The 20,063-nt window shown below is 44.5% G+C and overlaps 1 protein-coding gene across 1 annotated transcript in view; it reads left to right on the top strand.

Annotated features, from left to right (window-relative positions):
* Window positions 1-20,063, top strand: part of LOC119655784 (UDP-glucosyltransferase 2) — a 109,399-nt gene that overhangs the window by 76,967 nt on the left and 12,369 nt on the right. Inside the window, exons 2-3 of the mRNA XM_038061874.1 lie at window positions 8,076-8,213; window positions 15,827-16,010. Of these exons, the coding sequence (XP_037917802.1) occupies window positions 8,076-8,213; window positions 15,827-16,010 (322 nt within the window). The remainder of the gene's footprint in view (window positions 1-8,075; window positions 8,214-15,826; window positions 16,011-20,063) is intronic.

Raw genomic sequence — 20,063 nt, 5'->3', positions numbered from 1 at the left:
GGCGTCTTTGATAATAATCAGCACCCTGTCAACCACATCTTTTTAGACCCCTACATGCATCTCGCCCTTTCCCTCTTTAGCAGTAATCATAGCTAACTGATGTTGCTGATGTACAATCGAATTTCATACTGACAAATGGATCATTTTGTCAAATTCAATGACGCGGAAAATGTAGCTAATTCACCTCCTTCCCATTAGGATCGAAAACAGGAAGAAACTTATACCCACTTATTTGAAGATTTAAATATTTTCGAAAGATTAAAAGATATCGCTTAAGTACAAACCCAAATAATAACTTACCAAGTGCCTCTCTTGACGTCCAGTGCTATTAAAAAGCAATCAGGCATCCAAGTACCATCAAAAACACTCCAACCCAGTAGATCCATCCAACCGATAACAACTCATTTAGCGGCAAATTGCCTGTTCCTAATAACCATCACGATAGTAATTATAATATTTTTATACGATTTGCATATGAGATACTCATATCAATAGATAAATTTTGGTATCCGCGCACTTGTCCATTTTTACACGGTCAATTTGATCAAGTCAAATGGAAATTCTACGGTCAATGAGCCTCATTCAGGTGTGCCTTTCCGAGTCATTATGCACGTTCCCATATTGCCAATTTGTATCTTGTATCTTTTTTCCGATGTTTAGGAAGTTAATTTTTGCAGTTTGTCGATTCATAGAGGCGGTGGTAGCAGCTGTTGGTGAAAGCTTGGACTAATTCAAATAGAATATCAAGTTATTTGCATGAAATAATAAATAAGTGCATCTATTCGTGCATTGAGCAATTGTCTTGGTTTTTTGTTTCCGCACCACGCCAAAAGGAGGTATGAGAACGTGAGGTGAATTTTTGCAGAGTGCTATTATAAGTTGTATTGCAAAAACCTATTGCAATTAAGTATAAAAACCAAGTTTTAGATAGACACAAGATATAAGCTACTGCAAAAGGTATATATGCACTTTTTGGAGTGCCATACTTGTGACCACCTTTCAAAAACCATACAAGTACCAATTCAAGTAACAAACGGTTTCGGTCAATCCATTTCTTAGCATGACTACGCCAATTTAAAACACAAACAGTAAATAAGCAAAATATTTATTGAAACTGACGCCTAGACTAGATAGACAGAAAGAAAGTTTCAAGATTATCAATAAGATTTTTATGAACTTTTCGAGATTGGTTTATTTTTGTTACGGTCAGCGAAATATGTTGAAATAAGATGAAAATTTTCTAAAATACACTCGAAATGTACACTTGTAAAATATACTTTTTTTTTGTATGGCTGGAGGTGAAAATCTTAGAAAGACGCTGTGTGTGGGATTCGCACCCACTAAAATCACCACCACTCTTCCGCCCCTCCCCGCGGGACCACCGTGAAGTATTACTTCGCGGGGAGGCTCTATTTCGCTACACCAGCTCGTCCATGTCGCGTCCGCGTCGCGCCGCCTTCCGAGCTCGATCCAACTCCAGGAGTTTTGCCTGCATCCAGCCATCCAGTTTTCCTTCGAATTCAACATCTCTTCCACAAGGTTGGAGGGCTCGATGTCCGCCCCCAAGATGCTGTTCAACCTCCTTTTCTGCTGCAGAAATCTGGGATAATGGAATATAACGTGCTCCGGGTCCTCGGGTGTATCACCACACTTAGAACAGTTGGGAGGCTCGTCCAACTCGAAGCGATGCAAGTACTTTCTATAGCCACCGTCTCCCGTAAGGAACTCTGTCAGGTGGTAATTCAATTCTCCGTGCTTTCGGTCGACACATTTCTCGATACACGGGATCAATATATGGGTCCACCGGCCCTTGTCGGAGTTATCCCACCTTGTTGCCACTTCTCACACAATTCTCTCCTGATGGCTTTTTGGAAATCGGCATTCACCTCGGCTGGATTTGCCTTCCGTTTTTCGTAGAGCCAGTGTGCCGCACCCGCTGGAAGCTCTATAGGGATCATTCCTGCGATGACACACACTGCCTCCTTCGACGCCTTCCTAAATACGCTGCAGATCCTTAGCGCAATTAGCCGGTATGCCGAACTTATCTTATCTTATATATCTTATCGCTGCAACACTTGCCATGGCTCCACGCTGTCTGATGCAATACAGTTGCTCAATAAACAGTCCTCGCCGCCATTCAGCGTGCCGTTGAGACTTCCGCTTTGGTACCGAAGTCAAATGGATTCCCTCTACCGGCGGCTTCTACTGTATCTACTGTACCTCCAGCTGTGTCTACATCTCCTTCTGCCAAGGACGACCATACCAAGCCCCCCGATTCAGCCCAATCACTGAATTCCGCCGAAAACGTGAACCGCAACACTGGTGCAGTGCCAAAAATGCAGCGATCGACGTCGTCATCTGCATGTTCCCGACGGCTCAGGAATCCGTTAGACGAGACTGTGGCTTCCGAAAAGGCGCTTTCTACTGTGCATAACAATGTAGCCTCAACATCATCTCAGGAGTCTATGCACCAGGCCTCTAATTCTGTATTGAATTCGCCTGCAATGCCCTCCTACATCAGGGTTGCTTCCACTGGCTCTACACCCCTAATCCAGCGGCTCCCATGCGACGAGTTACGGTCCACCGACCCTCCGATCCTGCCTCGCTCCATCGCGCCTACGAGGGGACAATATCCGCAGCCTCCTCAGCAAGTTTTCAATTGGAACACAGCCGCCCCACTTTCTGACATCGTTCCAGTCGCCAACGAAGCTCCGCTTCCCGCTACCGCCATATATCCTGGCACTTCAATCATCCATACCAGTGGCCCCAAGTTAAAGGTGGCGTCCCCATCTAAACAGCTCTTCATCTCCAGGCTAGCGTTCACAACGTCTACGGACGATGTTCTGGAGTATATAAGGAGCAAAGTTGGTTTACTTTGCTGCTATAAAAGATTCACTCCCCGCTGAACTCGTCTTCTCCTCCTCTGGCTTTCCTTTTGATTGCGTTGCTCTTCGTGTCTCCCCGCCCAACTTCCTCCCGTTCATTGTTTCTTGTGTTTATGTCCCCTGTGCTAGCCCATCTCACCTGTATGAAGAATTGTTTGACAGTTTGTCTGAACTCCTTACCGCCAGATTCCCTTCCCTCTCTTTCTTCCTTTGTGGAGATTTCAACCTCCCCATGCTCAACTGGCCTAATCATCCTAGTCTTCCAATTCCTTCCAACAACCTCTCCCACTTTCTTCCTTTATGTATACTTACTCTGCCCTGAATTTCAACACCACCAAAAACTCCTTGGGCCGCACTCTCGATCTCTTCCTTTCCAACCTCCCCGAGCGCCACCTCTCTTTATTTCCTGGCACATCCCCGTATGTAAAAACCGACGCTCACCATCCCGCTGTTGAATTTGAAGCGGAGCTCCCTCGTTCAAAACCCAAAACCAAGCGTAAACCCACTAAGTTCAACTTCCGCAAAGCCAATTTTGACGGTCTGAACTCAGCTTTAACGTCTTTCAACTGGGTTCATATATTAAGTAATTCATCGTGTGATCAAGCTCTTAACACCTTCTACAATATCCTCTCTGATCTCCTCTCCTGTTATGTCCCTTCTTCCCCTCCCTGCCTACGTTCTTACCCAACTTGGTTCACAACGGAACTTCATATTAACATTCGCTTGAAACATACACTGAGGAAGAAGTTTCGGGCTTCTAAAAATGACGCCGACCTTGCTCACTTTAAAGCTATACGATCTACTGCGAAGTCAATGGTCAGAAAGGCGCGTAAAAGGTACCTATTGAGCGTCGAAGCCGCCCTTGCCCGCGGTAACTTAAAATTCTTTTGGTCTCACGCTCGCAACTCTCTTAATCCAACTCAATCTGTCCCTTCTTCTATCAGCTTCGCTGACTCCACTGCCAACTCCCCACAACAATCCTGCGACCTTCTCTGCACCTACTTCTCTTCAGTGTTTTCTCCCTCGAGCCCTTCACCCTCTACACCTTTCATAACCACAGACTCCTCCGAATCACCAGCCATTCCTCTCCTTACGTCTTCCTTGGTTGAGTTCCTCATTGGTAACCTTGACCCCAATGTCGGACCTGGCCCCGATGGGCTTCCTAATCTCTTCCTCCTTAACTGTAGAAAACACATTTCCCTCCCCCTGTGTATAATCTACAACAAAAGTCTAGACGAATGCTACTTTCCCCGTCTCTGGAAAGAGGCCCTTATCATTCCTATCCTCAAGAGCGGAGACCCTTCCCTTGCTGTGAACTACCGCTCCATTTCCCTTCTCTCCTCTTGCTTCAAAATCCTAGAAAGATACGTCAACGACTGGTTGACCGCGCACTTCGGTCACCTCACTGTCAAAGAGCAGCATGGTTTCGTGAAACATAGATCAACGGCTTCAAATCTTCCGGTCTTTACCAACTTTGTTGCTAAACGCTTGAATTCACGACAGAAGGTACATGCTGTTTATACTGACTTCTCCAAAGCCTTTGACACCGTTGACCATAACATTCTCCTCTCTAAACTTTCTTCGCTAGAGTTCCCTCCCTCAGTCATCTCCTGGTTTTCCTCCTATCTCTCATACCGTTCCTGCAAAGTTTCTTTTCGTGGTCACTCATCTCGTTCCTTCTCTCCTTCCTCTGGTGTTCTCCAAGGCTCTATACTTGGCCCGCTACTCTTCCTGTTTTTTATCAATGACCTCGCCTCCATCCTCACCTGTCCGTATTTGCTTTACGCAGACGACCTTAAATTGTTTGCCTCTGTTTCGTCTCCATTGGACTGTGCTCTCTTACAATCCAACGTTGATAATTTAGCCCGTTGGTGTTCGGTCAACAAGCTAACACTGAATGTCAACAAATGCCACTGGATGCGCTATTCCCTGAAACCCTCGCCATCATCCTTTTCCTATTCTCTCAGTGATCAACCCCTTTCACTACTGACCTCCTTCAAAGACCTGGGTGTAATATTCGACGATAAACTTCGTTTCAATTCCCACTTCGTTGACATCATCAATAGAGCTTCCAAAATATCTAGTTTTATCCTACGTTCCTCGTCCGACTTTACCTCAATCCAGCCCTCCTTAACACTCTTCAATTCCCTTGTCAAAAACATCCTTCAATACTGCTGTGTAGTCTGGTCCCCCTACCGCATCCGTGACGGCCGCGCTCTTGAAGCTGTACAACGCAAATTCACCCGGACCCTCTTTTACAAAAAGAACCTTCCACGGGTTGATTATCCGTCACGACTCCGCACCCTCAATCTCCCCTCCCTACAGCAACGCCGTATTTTCCTTGATCTGTGTACTCTTTTCAAACTCTGCAATGGTCTGATGGACTGCTCCGCCAACTTGGATATTACTCTCCGTATCGCCTCGTCTCATGACACACGTAATGCGGACATTTTTGATGTGCCCTTCGCCAAGCTCGAGATTTACTTTCACTCTCCGATCCCGAGGTTTTGCCGGTCCTACAATGCCCTACAGCTTGGTTCATTTGACTCAATGTCCCTCTCTAGCTTTAAGCGCAAAATATGCCATTTACTCGCTCCTCCCTCTGAGGACAATATGTAATAAGAAATTTGCTTTCTGTGTATTGTCCTCATTAAATAAATAAATAAATAAATAATTTATTTGCATAAAGCTCCACATTCTCGAGATGCTTTGCAATTACAACTACCGCCCGGTCGTCCGCAAAACCAATCAGCGTTCCCTCCTCCGGCACGCGTAGACCAAGCACTCCGTCGTACATTATGTTCCATAGCAGAGGTCACAATACAGAACCTTAAGGCGCACCTGCTGTCACAATGTACTCCTTCGGCCCGTCATCCGTCCCGTACCAGAGAAGTCTGTCTGAAAGGTAACTCTCAATGAGCCGAGCCACAATAACTAGGAACACCCAGTTTGGTCAAAGCGCCCTTAATCCAGCCCCAGTTGGCTGAGTTGAAAGCATTTTTGACGTCGAGCGTCACCAGAGTACAGCATTTGCCCATGGCCATTGCATTTCGAGACAATTTCACGACCTTTGCTGCTGCATCGACCGTAGAACGAGCTCACCGAAACCCATATTGCCGCTCTGAAAAACCATCCGCAAGCTCGGTGAACGGGAGCAGCCTGTTGTATATCACCCTCTCTAACATCTTCCCCGTAGTATCTAAGAGACAAATAGGGCGATATGAAGAGGGCACGCCGGGTGGTTTTTGGGGCTTCGGTAGCAACACCAGCTTCTGCCTCTCCCACCGCGCGGGAAATACTCCTTCCGCCATGCACGATTCGAATGTGCTTGCGAACCACCTTGGTCTGGCCTTGACCGCCACCTTCAGAGCCTTATTCGGAATTCCGTCCAATACGTCCGCAGATTTCCCAAAGTTCTTCTTCGGGAAGACCAGGGATCGAGAAGACGTCCTGCTGAGCTGCCAGTTGGGGTTCACTTTCATCCTGTTCCTGCTGTGGGAAAAGAGTTGTAATTATTTGCAACAAGAGCCGTGGGCATGTCACTTGAGGTGATTTTTGGCTGCGGATCTTGTTCATTACAACTTAGTAGGCTATACCCCATGGATTCGTATTACCCTCCATGCATAGCTTCTGGTAGCATTCCCGCTTGCTTCTCCGTACGGCCTTCTTAGGTTTGCTTCGCAATTCCTTGTATTCCTCCTCACGCTCCTGGTGCTCCGGCCTTCCTCTTGTCTTGCGGTAAAGTCTCCTTGCTCGGAGACCACCAATAGTTTGGTTTCTTGCCGTGATGCAAACGTCGTCGTGGCATCGCAGCGTGGTATGCTTCGGTTACACGCTGAGATAGCTGTGTGACCCTTTCCACCGCGTTTCCATCCGGATCATGGACTCCCTTCAATGTCGCCAGGTATGTCTTCTCCTCGAAAGCTCCGATAGACCAGCCAGCCGCTTTAGCCTTTCTATTTCCAGAGCGTCGTTGAGTGCTTCCTCGGTTTTTAATGCTGAGGAAGATGGCCTGGTGGTCACTGTAGGTGTAGTGCTCACTCAGTTGCCAAGCCATCGCCCTCACCAGTGAAGTGCTAACAAATGTCAGGTCAACGATCGAATTCGACTCTCTACCTCGAAAGGTGGGCACGCATCCAACGTTGGCCAGCACGATGTCCAACTCCGGAAAAGACTCCAGCAGAATTTGACTTCTGGTGATCGTCGATCGGCTTCCCCACCCCAGGGCCCACGCGTTGAAATTACCCGCAATGATTTTAGGGCTGCGGTCTCTAGCGTCCAACACTAGATTGTCTAATATCTCCTCATATTGCGCTAAGGTTGCACTAGGAGGAGCGTAGCAGCTGTAAATATGGACACCGTTGACCTTCACCCTTATAAAACCGGCTGCCGGGTGGAGGGGGGGGGGGCGGGGGTGGGGTTTGGTCATTACTTCCTGAATGGTTTGTCTTCCATCGCTCAAGTCGCACTGCCTTGGTTTTTGTGCGGCTCGCAAATTACCGCGACATCCACATTCGATTCTCGTATGGTCTGCGATAGCGAGTCCTGAGCTGCCTCACAGTGATTGAGATTAATTTGTATCAATCACACCTCCTGCAACTTCTCGACCTATCATGCTGGCTAGTGCAAGCCACCGTAAAATGGCTAGTGCAAGCCACCGCCAAGGCATCTGAACCTATTCTTACCTTGTCCGCGGTAATCAACTTAATCGCTGATTCCGCCGGCAAACTAATAATAGTGATCTGTGTGCCGCCATATGCCTTCTTCATCCTTTTTATGGCACTCTGGTCTATATCGCTAAGGTTGAACTATGGCTTTAGCGCAGCACAGATGTCCTCCCCTGAGGTGTAAAATATATCTACGACTGCTAACGTAGTGCTGCCATTTATCTAATAAAAATAACTTAAGAGAAATATATTATTTAACCGTATCTTGACCTAGTATTCCTTAAAGATAGAGCAACTTATTCCAAGCCACATTTCAATATTAATCTTTATTTAATTTGCTAACTCAAATCCATGCCTACACTTCAAACATTGTATTTTTTAAGTTCAACAAAGAAAGATAGATTTAAAGATACTTATCTATAAAATTCATGCAACTACTATATTCAGACTGCAAATTTGAATCTTCTCAACAAACAGATAATCACCACTAATAGGTTTTATCCAATTTTGTTTGTCATTACAGAATGAGGAGTACAATAGGAATACTGCTGCTAGTCAGTATAGGGACTACGTGGTCAGCAGATATTTTAATGGTTACCATGGGTGGAACAAAATCACATAAAATTCCATTTTGGGAGCTCGCCAGAGGACTTATTTCACGGTTTGTAAACAAAATCTTTTACTACATAAATAGTACAATGAATTATATACCTGCCAGCACCTGAAGGTTAATTTATTATGAACTCACAAGCACAACACCTTGTTAGTACCGTTTTATGACGCTAGTAGCAATGAATCAATTATAAACGCTGTATTCGCAGGAGACATCTCTTTGAATTATTAATAATTCGCTATGACCGCGGGTTTATATGAAAAGCCAATCAATATTCGCCGTGAAAATGCCGTCGGTTCCGAAATAAATTTGAAATCAGAGAATGTAACTGTCCAGTTAAATAATTGATAATTGATGTCCATCAATACGGACATGGGTGGACATTTGGAAGCTTTGAAATATTAAGTTATTTGTGATAGATATCGTGTGCGAGGAGGCTAACAAAAGGGTCGGAAAATGGAACTTCTATAGTTTTCACTACATTCAATTAACTTTGGATATATCTTTTGAGTTAATAAATTCATTCACCGATACAATTCCGAAAATGAATCAACACGCCCATCAAGAGTAGCACTAGTTCTCAAAACGCGGCCTGTCCACCATCATATCCGTGTTCTAAACAACTTATTGATAAGTATCTGTTGGTCCGCCTCGGACACCACCTTGTGGTGATGGGGGAGCTTGTGGTAGTTTACTACTACACATGAAAATGGAAACAAAAGATTGAACCTCTCCAAGTGGTAAGAAGTCACAGACTTCGAATCCACCCGCGACTTTGAGAAATCAGGTCGCGGCCGAGGCACGGATTTTAGAGGCCTCTTCTAATTCATGTTCCCCACGGAGAAATTTGTGAAAGACAGGCTCTCCACTTCAGTGGAAACCCTACACTAGGTGTCTACGCGCGTGGGCCAGAAAGGATAATACAGCAACTTCCTTAATGAGACGCACTGAAAAACTGACTACGGTCGGCCTGTAGGTGACACTGCTGCCTAACTCTTCCAAAAAACAAGAGAAGAACGCTCGGCAGAATTAAACTTTAGCCGCCAAGGAGATGGGACTACAGGTTTGCCTGTACCCAGAAAACGGAAAAAAGAGAAGCTAATGTGGACGCAACTAGTCTAACGCCGGTATGTGAAAGCAGATCTATGCAGCTCGGACTCCGTAAACCTGGGAGGGCTTCTAGCTGACGACAACGGAAGGCACTGCGAAAGAAGGGGAAGTTTCTTGGGAATGAGGACATGGACGTTGTTACATCACCAAGTGTGGCGATATCCAAAGAAATCGGACGCAAGAAACGGAACTTCCAGCGGAAGGTGAGGACAGGCTGGTAACCCCGATGAGATCCACACTGAACACAGCACTGCACTTATGCCTATAAACATAAGAGTTAGTAAAATCAACTTGCAGCATGCCAAAACTTCTTCCTATCTACTGGCGGCAAGGCTGCCAAAGTTGCAGAATTGTTCTTATATATTTCTGGTTCAAGCCCCATGGGTTCGTTTTAACAGAATCTGTGGTACTGAATCAGTCAAGAGGACTAGGATCTTCGTCGATGAAAGATGTTAGAGGCAACCATGATGAGACAATTCTGTTCCCAGGACCTTGTTGCGGTCAACTTACAATACTAGGGTAATGGTAAGAGGAGAAACGTTATAGTTTACCCTATGATTCTTTGTTCCCTCCGGTGACAGAACAACTAAGGGATCTGGTAGTGTATGCAGAATCAAGTGGCCTTGAACTTTTAATAGGTTGTGATGCGAACGCTCAGCATATTTGTTGGGGCAGTAGCAAATGCAATCCTAGAGGAGAGAAGCTGTTTGATTTGATCACTTCAGCTGGTCTGATGACCGCGAATGTAGGGTGCGCCCCTACGTTCGTGGGACCAAGAAGAAGTGAAATTATTGACCTAACAATCTGCACTTCAAGGTTGTTAAAGTTGATTAGAAACTGTCGAGTGCTAGATGAAGTCTAACTCTCAGATCACCGTCACTTAGAATTTAGTTCGACTATTGCAGGTGAACAGCGTCTAATACCAAGGCGGAATCCTAGGAAAACGGATGGGACGAAATTCAATGAACTTCCTGGCAAAAAAGTTGAGCTCCCTAGGTGACTAATGACTCCTTTGGAGATAGAAGATCAATTGGAAACTCTGAATCGCACACTTTTAGAGTGCTTTGAAGAGGCTTGTCCTATTTCCCGAGACCAAAGTGGTAAAACGGTTCCATGGTGGAGCCGAGAACTGCAGAGACTCAGGAAATCAACCAGACGACTTCTAAATCGTGCTTACAAAAGCAATAAAGATGAAGACTGGCAAAACTTTCGGAACTCACAGCGTGAATATAAGAAGCTCATAAAACGTTCGAAAGGAGACTCTTTTAGAGTGTACTGTGAGGAACTGGAAGGTGAAACGGAGACTTTCAGGTTGTGCAGAGTCCTTAATAAGGATGAGCCGGCCAAGTTGGACTCTTTTATAAAACCGGATGGTACTTTCACGAACTCCAGAGTTGAGTCTATACAGACTCCCACCACCCGGGAGAACGGCGATGCTAAAGAAGGGTATAGAGCAGTTAGAGAAACTTCTAAGAAATATTTTTCGAGGATGTCTTGCTCTGGGCTACGTGCTTTCCTCTTGACAGGAGGTGAAGGTAGTCTTCATACCAAAGCCTGAGAAAGATGTCTATTCAAATCCAATGAACTTCAGGCAAGTCAGCCTAACATCATTTTCGCTGAAATGTCTGGAGAGACTAGTTGAGCGTTACATTCACGAGAAGGTGCTAAGGTCGGACCCACTAAATGAAAACCAACATGCTTACCAGCGTGGAAAGTCCTGTGAGTGTGCTCTTCATTCTTTGGTTTCAAAGATAGAAGATGCAACTCTGAAGGGTGAGTACGCGATGGGGGTGTTCGTCGACTTTGAAGGGGCGTTTGACTGTTCACCCTACCAAAAGCTTTGTGATAGCGCCAGAGAGCGTGGTGTTGACGAAACTCTAATTAAGTTGATCTAGACTATGCTAACGGAGAGATTGCTGTATGCTGAAGTGGGAGTTGATCGCTACCTAAGAACGGAAGCGACGAAAGGCTGCTCCCAAGGAGGTGTGCTTTAGCCACTTCTGTAGAGTATTCTGATCAACTCATTAAAATACGAACTGCAAAATCTGCCAATACACTTTCAAGCTTATGCAGGTGACGTAGCTGTGTTGGCTGTTGGTTGAGATCTCGGAATGGTGGATAGAAATGCACAACGCGCCCTTGATTTGATTGTCAGTTGATGCGTCAGGCATGGACTTTCAGCAAATGCAAACAAAACCACAATAGTATCAATTACAAAAAGGGGGAAACTGAATGGTCTTTGCCTTTCATAGATAAGGGGTATAACCCTTCAAGTCTCCGAAGAGGTGAAATATCTGTGGCGTCACTCTAGATGAAAAACTTCTTTGGAACAAACATGTGGAGTTAAAGATGAAACGAGCTCTCACAGCTTATGGGCTGTGGAGACCAATCGTTGCCTCGACATGGAGACTCAGGCCCCATGTGGTAATGCGGATATGCGTTACCATCATTAGGCCGATGTTCGCTTATGCATCCGTAGTGTGGTGGATTAAGGTGAAACAAAAGAGTTTTCGCTGTAAACTAGCGACACTGCAAAGAACTATGTGTCTGGGTATTACCGGTACCTTGAGCACGACATCGGGCGCTGCTCTGAATGCATTACTCAATTCGTAGCCCTTGGATTTGTTTATTCAGAGCACTACAATGAGAGCAGCTCATAGACTAATTCGATTTGATCTATGGGAAAACAATGGGCGTAGGGGGCACAGAGCATTGGAAGAATCATTGGGAGAACTAAACCTAGTTTTCGCAATGCCTTCCGATTCCCAGATCCCCATACATCTGTTTGGTAGAAGATATAATATGATGAGGTCTGAGTGCTCAGAGACTCTGCCTCTCCCTCACCTCAAACGTACAGACACATCTGATCCGCCCTCATAATCCTTTTTAAGGTTTTCTGGAAAACAATACCCCATTAAAGTCGGTTTAATGACTTCTTGTTTGTCTAGCTGTATTTTAAAGGGAGATGGAAATGTTTTTAAAACACTGTGGCCTGGCCACATATGGGAACCCCCTTCGTCTCTCAGTTTTCCCCCGTCCCATCCCATTCCAATCTTCCTGGCTTACCAGCTTTTTCCATACCTGATGTTATCACTTCACCTAAACTTTTCCCAAGGCTTCACCACCGACAGTGGGTGGTCGGAGGCTTCTCAGCAGCTTGATGATACAGATCAGCTTGTGCGTCCATCCATTCTATCCTGAGCGTAATCAACACCTCCCATTCAGCATTTATGGTTTCCGAGAGACGACAGATAGACTTCACGTTTGTATGTTGCATATACATATCATCAGCTGACTTTTGAGGCCCGCGAATATTGAAGCTTCATCCGTCGACACGTGTTTACATTCGCCATCTTATCGGGTTTTTGGGAAAGCTCTTCACTCTTAGTCGTCCCCGGCCACATAGGATGATCTTTTGGCAATCGCAACCGCATTTTCTCATAAGAAAATGAACGCCATTTGTAATGACTAAAATGTGATTGACAATGATCTAAAAACCACCCTTAGTGGTCGAAGACGACCAAGCCAGGAGAGCTATCCCAAAGACCTGAAAAGATAGCAAAATTGACCGTGAAGGTCCACCCGCAAATGTTGAAGCTCCATTGAAGTGCTCCGTAGACATGTGCTTGCACGCTTCTGTGCTAGCCAGGCTAGGGAATGTGAGGGCTCCTTTGAACAATTCGATCCCTCACTTGATAATATACTAACATTCACGTGTCGGTTCCGGCGCGTGGGTTCGCACCGAATATCAGCATTCCCATCTTAAGTGCAGACTTCCTATGCCGTTATGGATTCTTAGTGGATCTGACCCCACGACTTCTCTTAGGTCATCAGGGAGAATCTCAACGTGCGCTTCCAATACTCTTTTTATCGGTTTTGAAGACCTTGTCAGATCACATATTCTACACTTCTTCAAAAATACAATACTATCACTACCGAGCGTAGTCTCTCTGAGCCTGTTAAGCATGAAATTCAGCACCAAATCAGCAATACTCGCTCGCGCACAGCAAAAGCGCACATTTGCACGGGAAAAAGTCGAAGAACTTCTTAAGCAGTGTATTTGCAGACCTTCAATTGTTGGTCTTCACCACTTCACAACGTCCTTAAACGCAAACGCAGATGGAGACTTCGTAACGATCACAGATGTCTAAATGCCCAGGTGATTCCAGACCGATACTCAATTCTACTCATCCGAAACTGGGTGCATTACTTAGGCAGACTGCCGTATTTTCTCGCCCTTAGACTTAGTCAAGACATATCCGCTGCAGCTCCCGAAAACGGCAATATGCATTCGTTTCGACCTCTTCGAATTCACTAGGATGACTTTTGGACTGTCCAATAAGGCACAAACCTTTCAGGAATTCATACACTCTGTGGTGCGAGACCTTCATTTTTTTCGTTTATTTGAATGAGGATTACCCCTAAAGGCATCCAATGGGACCCAGTCAAGGGCAAGCGATTTCGAGATTTCCGCTCCCTTAGATTGCTAAGGATCTGAAAGGGTTTTTGGGCATGTCAAACTTCTACCGTTGTTTCTTGCCCAAGGTGGCCCACCAACTATCGATTTTTAACGCTGGGCCAAAGAGCAAAGACTTCCGCCTAAATGCAGTGGTCTTCCATGCCTTTCAGACAACCAAGTAACAGGTAGTGGAAGCTGTAGTTCTGGCATTCCCTTGCCGTATACGTCGATGCCTCAAACGTCACCGTAGATGCTCTCCTTCACTAAAAAGTGAGCAAAATCTGGCAACGGTTGAACTTCTTTCCCAAGCAGCTGAATCGTGCTCAACAAAAGTGCAACACTTACGACAGTGAGTTATCAGCCGCATACCCCGGAAGGAAATACTTCCGGTATTCCCTTGAAGGTACATGAACCATAAACCACACATCTTTGCTTTGAAACAAAAGTCCTACAAAGCATCCCCTCGCCAACTTCAGCACCTGAGCTTCATCATCCAGTCCGCCTCCGACATTCAACAGGTGTCTGGAAAAGATAACGTAGGTTCTGACGCTTACTCGCATGTTGCAGAAGTCAGGATCTCCGCCACCCTTGATTCTTCTGGAGTCGGGAAAGCGTGAAAGGATAACGCAATTCTTCGGATAACCAAGGACTAACACCAAATAAACATTGGTTGTTTTTCGAAGTCATTTATTCAGCGGACACTTCTCAGAGCGTTTACAATTGCGTAGGATTGCCTCGCAAATTGCTCGCTCTGCGATACCACAATCTAAAACGCTCACAGACGGGCTTATATTTACCTCGTAGTAAGATTATTTAAAATTTTTCCTTGCCCTGCTTAATATCTAGCTTGAGGTTGCTGCAGGCTTTGTTATAGGCCTGTCTTCCTCGGATTTGGCTGTGAACATGTGGGTCTCAAGTGACTCTTTCCATGATTCTAAGATGACTTCCTTGTGGTTACTGTGGATATCCTATATCCAGGATATAATGGATAACATGTGGGGGTCGAGTAAAATGAAATCTGCGACTAAACCGGACCTCCTTTCCATGAGTGAAGCAGATCGTTTCGGCGTACCAGGTCCTAACGCCCCATGTTTCATTCCATGACTATGAAGGTTTGTTTAGAATTAGACGCAGAGTACGGACCATAAGCGTCTAATTCTTCCTAATAATACGCTCAGCGAAGTACTCTGGATGGTGGCGTTTCCATTATTCAGAAATGTTTGAGAATAATATATTTGATCCTCAACGAACAGAAGCTGATACGTGACGAGGTTCGTAAGTGCCTCACCTATATAAAAAATGTCAGTCAACGAAATCAGCAGCTGATGAGCAATTTGCCTCTGGTTTAATCACCACCAAGCCTACACTATTCCTTGACAATGCGGATGGACTATGCACCTTCAGGACACTAATGTTGAAGATCCGATTAATTAATGCTTCGAAAGGGTATGTTCGTGTCTTTATACATATGGTTACGAAAAGAATGCATCTAGAATTGGTGAGCGATCTATAAACCATGCTTTTATGCGGTTCATTGCAAGACGAGCTCTGTGCTCTGAAATCTATAGCGAACACGAGGAAATGCCAGGTCAACAGTGAGATCTGAGATCCTGGAGACCATAATAGCAACATTAGAAAAAACCACAGTTGATACTGGCATATTTAGTGGCCCTGAAATTAGGCGAAATGACAAGTAACACTTGCTCTCCAGTAGTTCGGATGCTTTAACTGTTGGCTATTTTTTTGATTCAGCTACTTCTGGGGGTGCGTTACCCCAAATACCAAGGACAGGCAGGTGTCACTTGTGTCCAATCTTACTTGGTTTTAAGCATTATAGTGACTTTTGAAATTGTCCAGGCCTTAGCAGATCGTAGAACTTATGTGGTACATGAACAACATGAATCGTCGGAAGTCTCATAAATACCTTACCTTCACCTAAAGTTTTGGTGTTTCCATGGACTGAATATTTTTTGATATAATGCACAAAATATGAAAGTTGAAGGAAATGGCATTAATATCTATGTCTTCATAAGTCTGCATATTCTTTTTTATTTTAACATCACTTATAAATATTTATCATATATTTTTACAGAGGTCACAACGTGACATTCCTAAGTGGATTCCCGGCTGATTTCTCTCTCAGTGGATTAGAGGAAATCACTCCATCTCATCTGGTCGAATACATTCAGAATTATACAAATTGGGATCTTCTAGGACGACGAATGTCCGGTGAAATGCCCATTACAGTTTGGGATACTATACGATATGCATTTGAGGTAAGTTTAGATACAACTGTGAATTAATTTAAAATTCTGCAATATATACAGATATCACCCTATGCCTGCATATACGCATACTTACGTACGCATCAATGGATTCTTTGGAAATACTCGTACTTTCCCATAATTAGTTACTTGAGTAAGTCACGTATTATAGCGCAATAAAGCACAGCACGTCGAAAAAATTTGAATGATGATGGGTTATGCAATATATGAGTAGCAAGAAACATGTCTGAGTATAAGATAGATTTGGAGTATTTCTTAATTTTTTTCAATCTCAAGATCTTATGAAACAAACTTCTAATTGCAAACAAAGCTTTATGCAAAAGTTTGGACAGAAGGTAGAAGTGTACATCCTGTTTTACGCAAGTACTTTTATAACTTTATCTATAACTCGGCGGATAATAAAGCAGATACTTTCTATAGTCACCGTGTTCCGAAAGAAACCCTGTCACAATGTCGTACAATGATCCCGTCCAAACAGGAGCCGCATATAGTAAGATAGATTTCACCACAACACCGATATGCAGCTAATGACTATATTCTGGCCCCCGATATTAGGCGTCATCCTTGCTAGAGATGACCTAGCTTAAACTGTCTTCCATCCTGTTTAGTCCAAAGGTCCATATTGTTGGGGTGTTTCACAACTACCATCAGCGCCAGATTCGCCAATACGGAACCTTGGGGAACACCTGCTGTCACAATGTTTCCTTTCGGCCCGTCGTCCGTCTGATACCAGAGAAATCTCTCTGGGTGGTAACTCCCGATAAACCAAGCTATGTAGCCAAAGGCATGCAGTTTAGCCAAAGTGTCCTTAATCCAACAATAGTTGGCTGAATTAAAGGCATTTCTGTCAACTCCTAACAACACTTGCCAACGGCTATAGATGGCATGTACTCTCTCCAATCATGTTCGTAGTGTTTAAAGGATGAAGGCACGCTAGGTGCGCTTTGCCGCTTCGGAAGCGAATTCAACTTCTGCCTCTTCCACTGGGCGGGAAACACTCCTTGCACTAAACACAATTAAAATGTGCTTATGAACCACTTGGCCCTATATTAGCGACCAACTCATCCAATCTCGGAGTCTTGTTATCCCCAATACAGTAGCAGATCTCTCGTAGTTTCCATTCTGTAGCCATAAGGGCTGAGAAGACACCTTAAGACACAACTTATAGCGACTCCGTATCTTTTACTCTTTGGCAAAATCCTCTCACTTGGATTGCTACTGTAATAGAAAAGCTCAACACCTGACCTGCTGATCAGTGTATCTGTAAAGTTCACTCACTCGTCAACCCATTCCCCTTACCAACGAGGTACTGAGTTATGGCAGACCAAGGATCAAACCTAACACTCTACTTCAGATTGCCAGATTGCAAAAGATATCGATATTAATGCAGCTGATTTGTGCCCTTATAAAACCAGCTCCCCGCAATGCCATGATGTGCTGCCTAGTTTGTCCTCCACATGTTCATACTGCGGCGACACCAATCGTATTCTCCACACACGTAGCACTACCAAATTTTCGGTAAGATTCGCAGATTACCGCCAGGTCTACATTCGACTCTCAAATGTTTTGTGAGAGCTTGTCCTGAGTTGCCTCAAAGTGTTTTTGTTCGATTTGTATCAATCCCTTGGTCCATTCACAACATGAATCCTGAAAAGCCAAAACCGTTTTTGACTTAATATAAGACAACTCGATCTCCTTAGTCAGAGTCCTGACATTTTGATGGATATTCTATCTCTCACAGTTCATGTATGCGTTCTTCAGTGGAAAAAAAGGCCATTTCGTTTGGCTGTCCTTAACATTTGTCTCTTGTACCAAAACAGTTGCTGTCCATTTGGGAGGCTATACTTATTTCCGAATTCTGCGAATTTCGACAGTCGCGGAGAGGGGGGGGGGGGGCAACATTACCCTCGGTGGTCGTCTCTCAAGCTTCGAGCTTGAAGTCGATCTGGATCGTATGTTTACCGTGAGATTATCTCAACCTGCGGTCGCTACTCACTTTCAAAAACCGTCGGGGCTAGGTTTCATAAGCTCTTTCTCCTCCATATTTCGTTTATCCTCTGAATATCCTTCATAGATTTTTATTTATCGACCGCTGGGTGCTCTGGTCCGACCTACCCAGCGTGCACATGAACATGCCCACGGATTCGAGCATTCTGCTATTCACACGAGGGGACATTTGGCAAGTCCATACTGGAGATCCATACAAACACTTATCATACAAATGCTTCAACCCCTAAGACAATAGGATGCATAGTATAACTTAGATGCCGAAGAAACTTCGAACCTCAGCCCAAAAACATCAAGAAGAGAAATATTCACGCCACCTAAAGGAGCCTAGATATCTTGAACCGTCTTAATATGTATGTTATTTATAAGAATGTATAATTATTCGTAGAAGCATCTTCTTAGGATAGAGGAAGATACTGCTTCGTCTATTAGCCTCGAAATTTTTCAAACGACAGCACGGGTTCATGAAGGTTGTACCTCGAATCCTTCTTCCCCGATTAAATCCCTGTTTTCCAGGTATCTCCGATATTCAGAACTTTCATCGCTTTCTAAGGAGATGGGCCAAAACCCTTCCGTGGAATCGGAAACGGTTTCGTGGCTATGAATCTAAGAAGAGGAACAGTTGAGGGAACTATACTAGGCGGGCCTACCAGGGATGGAGCAGTCCAGGGTGCTTATTGGAGGATACGAACCCATACGCACAAAGGATTGCTTAAACCTCACCGAAAAGAACCTCCGAATCATAGTGGGAATTCTCACTGGTCATTGTCGGCAGAACTATCACCTAGGGAAGCTAGGGATATCTGCGGACACTGCCTGCAGGTTTTGTGAGGAGGAGGACGAAACCTCTATACACGTCCTGGGACAGTGCCCGGCACTTGTGCAAAGTAGGTCGAGGCATCTGGGAGAACAATTAATACCAGATGCAAAGCTGAAAGATCTGGAAGTAGGGGACATGCTAAAGTTCCTGACGGTTCTACGCTTTCTTGAGATGCTATGATCAATAGGAACACCAGTAACATTACACCAGTAAAAGGGGCACAATAGTTCTTTAAGGACGCGGTGCAACATTCCCTTAACAGAAATAATAATAATAAAGGAGAGAGGATCCTACGTGGCAAGTCAAGGAATCTCAACTGAACACAGTTCCATGCAGAACAGCATGGGCAACGAACCTCTCAATTCGTGCCATGCAACAACTGACTGAAGATTGAAGGAGCAACCTCCTCTATCACGAAGGTGTTGCAGAAACAGGACTTTTGTACTTGATGATTAATACTTAGGAAAATAATATCCAATGATTAAACTCTGCTGATATATCTTCCAAATGATATGGTTGAAGGGCGCACCGTAGACATTTCTGGTGACAACACAATGAAGGCCTTGGATATAGACTAGGACCTAGCAACCGACAGTTATAGGTTCAAACTTAAATCCAAATGAATAGCCACCACAGCTACAAAGCTAATTATCCTTTCCAAAATAATGTCAATATTTTAATGGCCATTTCCGATAATAATGGCAGTAAAATTATTAATGAAGGAAATCTGGGAAACTGAGACCATTGGGTTGAATAACCTTAAACATCACTGATCCATTAAAACAAATAGGAAGAGAACTTAATCATAAGGAGACATTGAGGATTCCATGTTGGATTAACTATCATATAGGTTAGAAGGACCTGCTGCATGGATGCGATATCTCCGGAAAAGTCTTCAGGGCGTTAGTATATGCCAAATAGTTCATTCCTGCAAGGAAATCAAGACTTCGCATGATTCACCCACCCAACAAACCAACTGCTTCTATTAGTACAGAAAGGAGGCAAACTGTAGCACTTCTTACAGTGGCACAAGCCTTCGACCTACGAGTAGATCCTTTCTCTAATTTCCCATGGTAGCTAAGAGTAGGGGTGCACTGTTTACGTTTCTGAACTGCAAGCTTCCTACTCCTCAAAGGATTTATTCATCCCTCACTCGGGTTTAAAAGAGGATACGAAACATCAACTATTCCTTCCTAGAAACCACCATATAACGAAAC

This window comes from Hermetia illucens, chromosome 4 (genome assembly GCF_905115235.1).
Source record: "Hermetia illucens chromosome 4, iHerIll2.2.curated.20191125, whole genome shotgun sequence".
Classification (NCBI taxonomy): domain Eukaryota; kingdom Metazoa; phylum Arthropoda; class Insecta; order Diptera; family Stratiomyidae; genus Hermetia; species Hermetia illucens.
The sequence above is the reverse complement of the archived record's forward strand: the minus strand, read 5'-3'. Positions and strand labels throughout refer to the sequence as shown.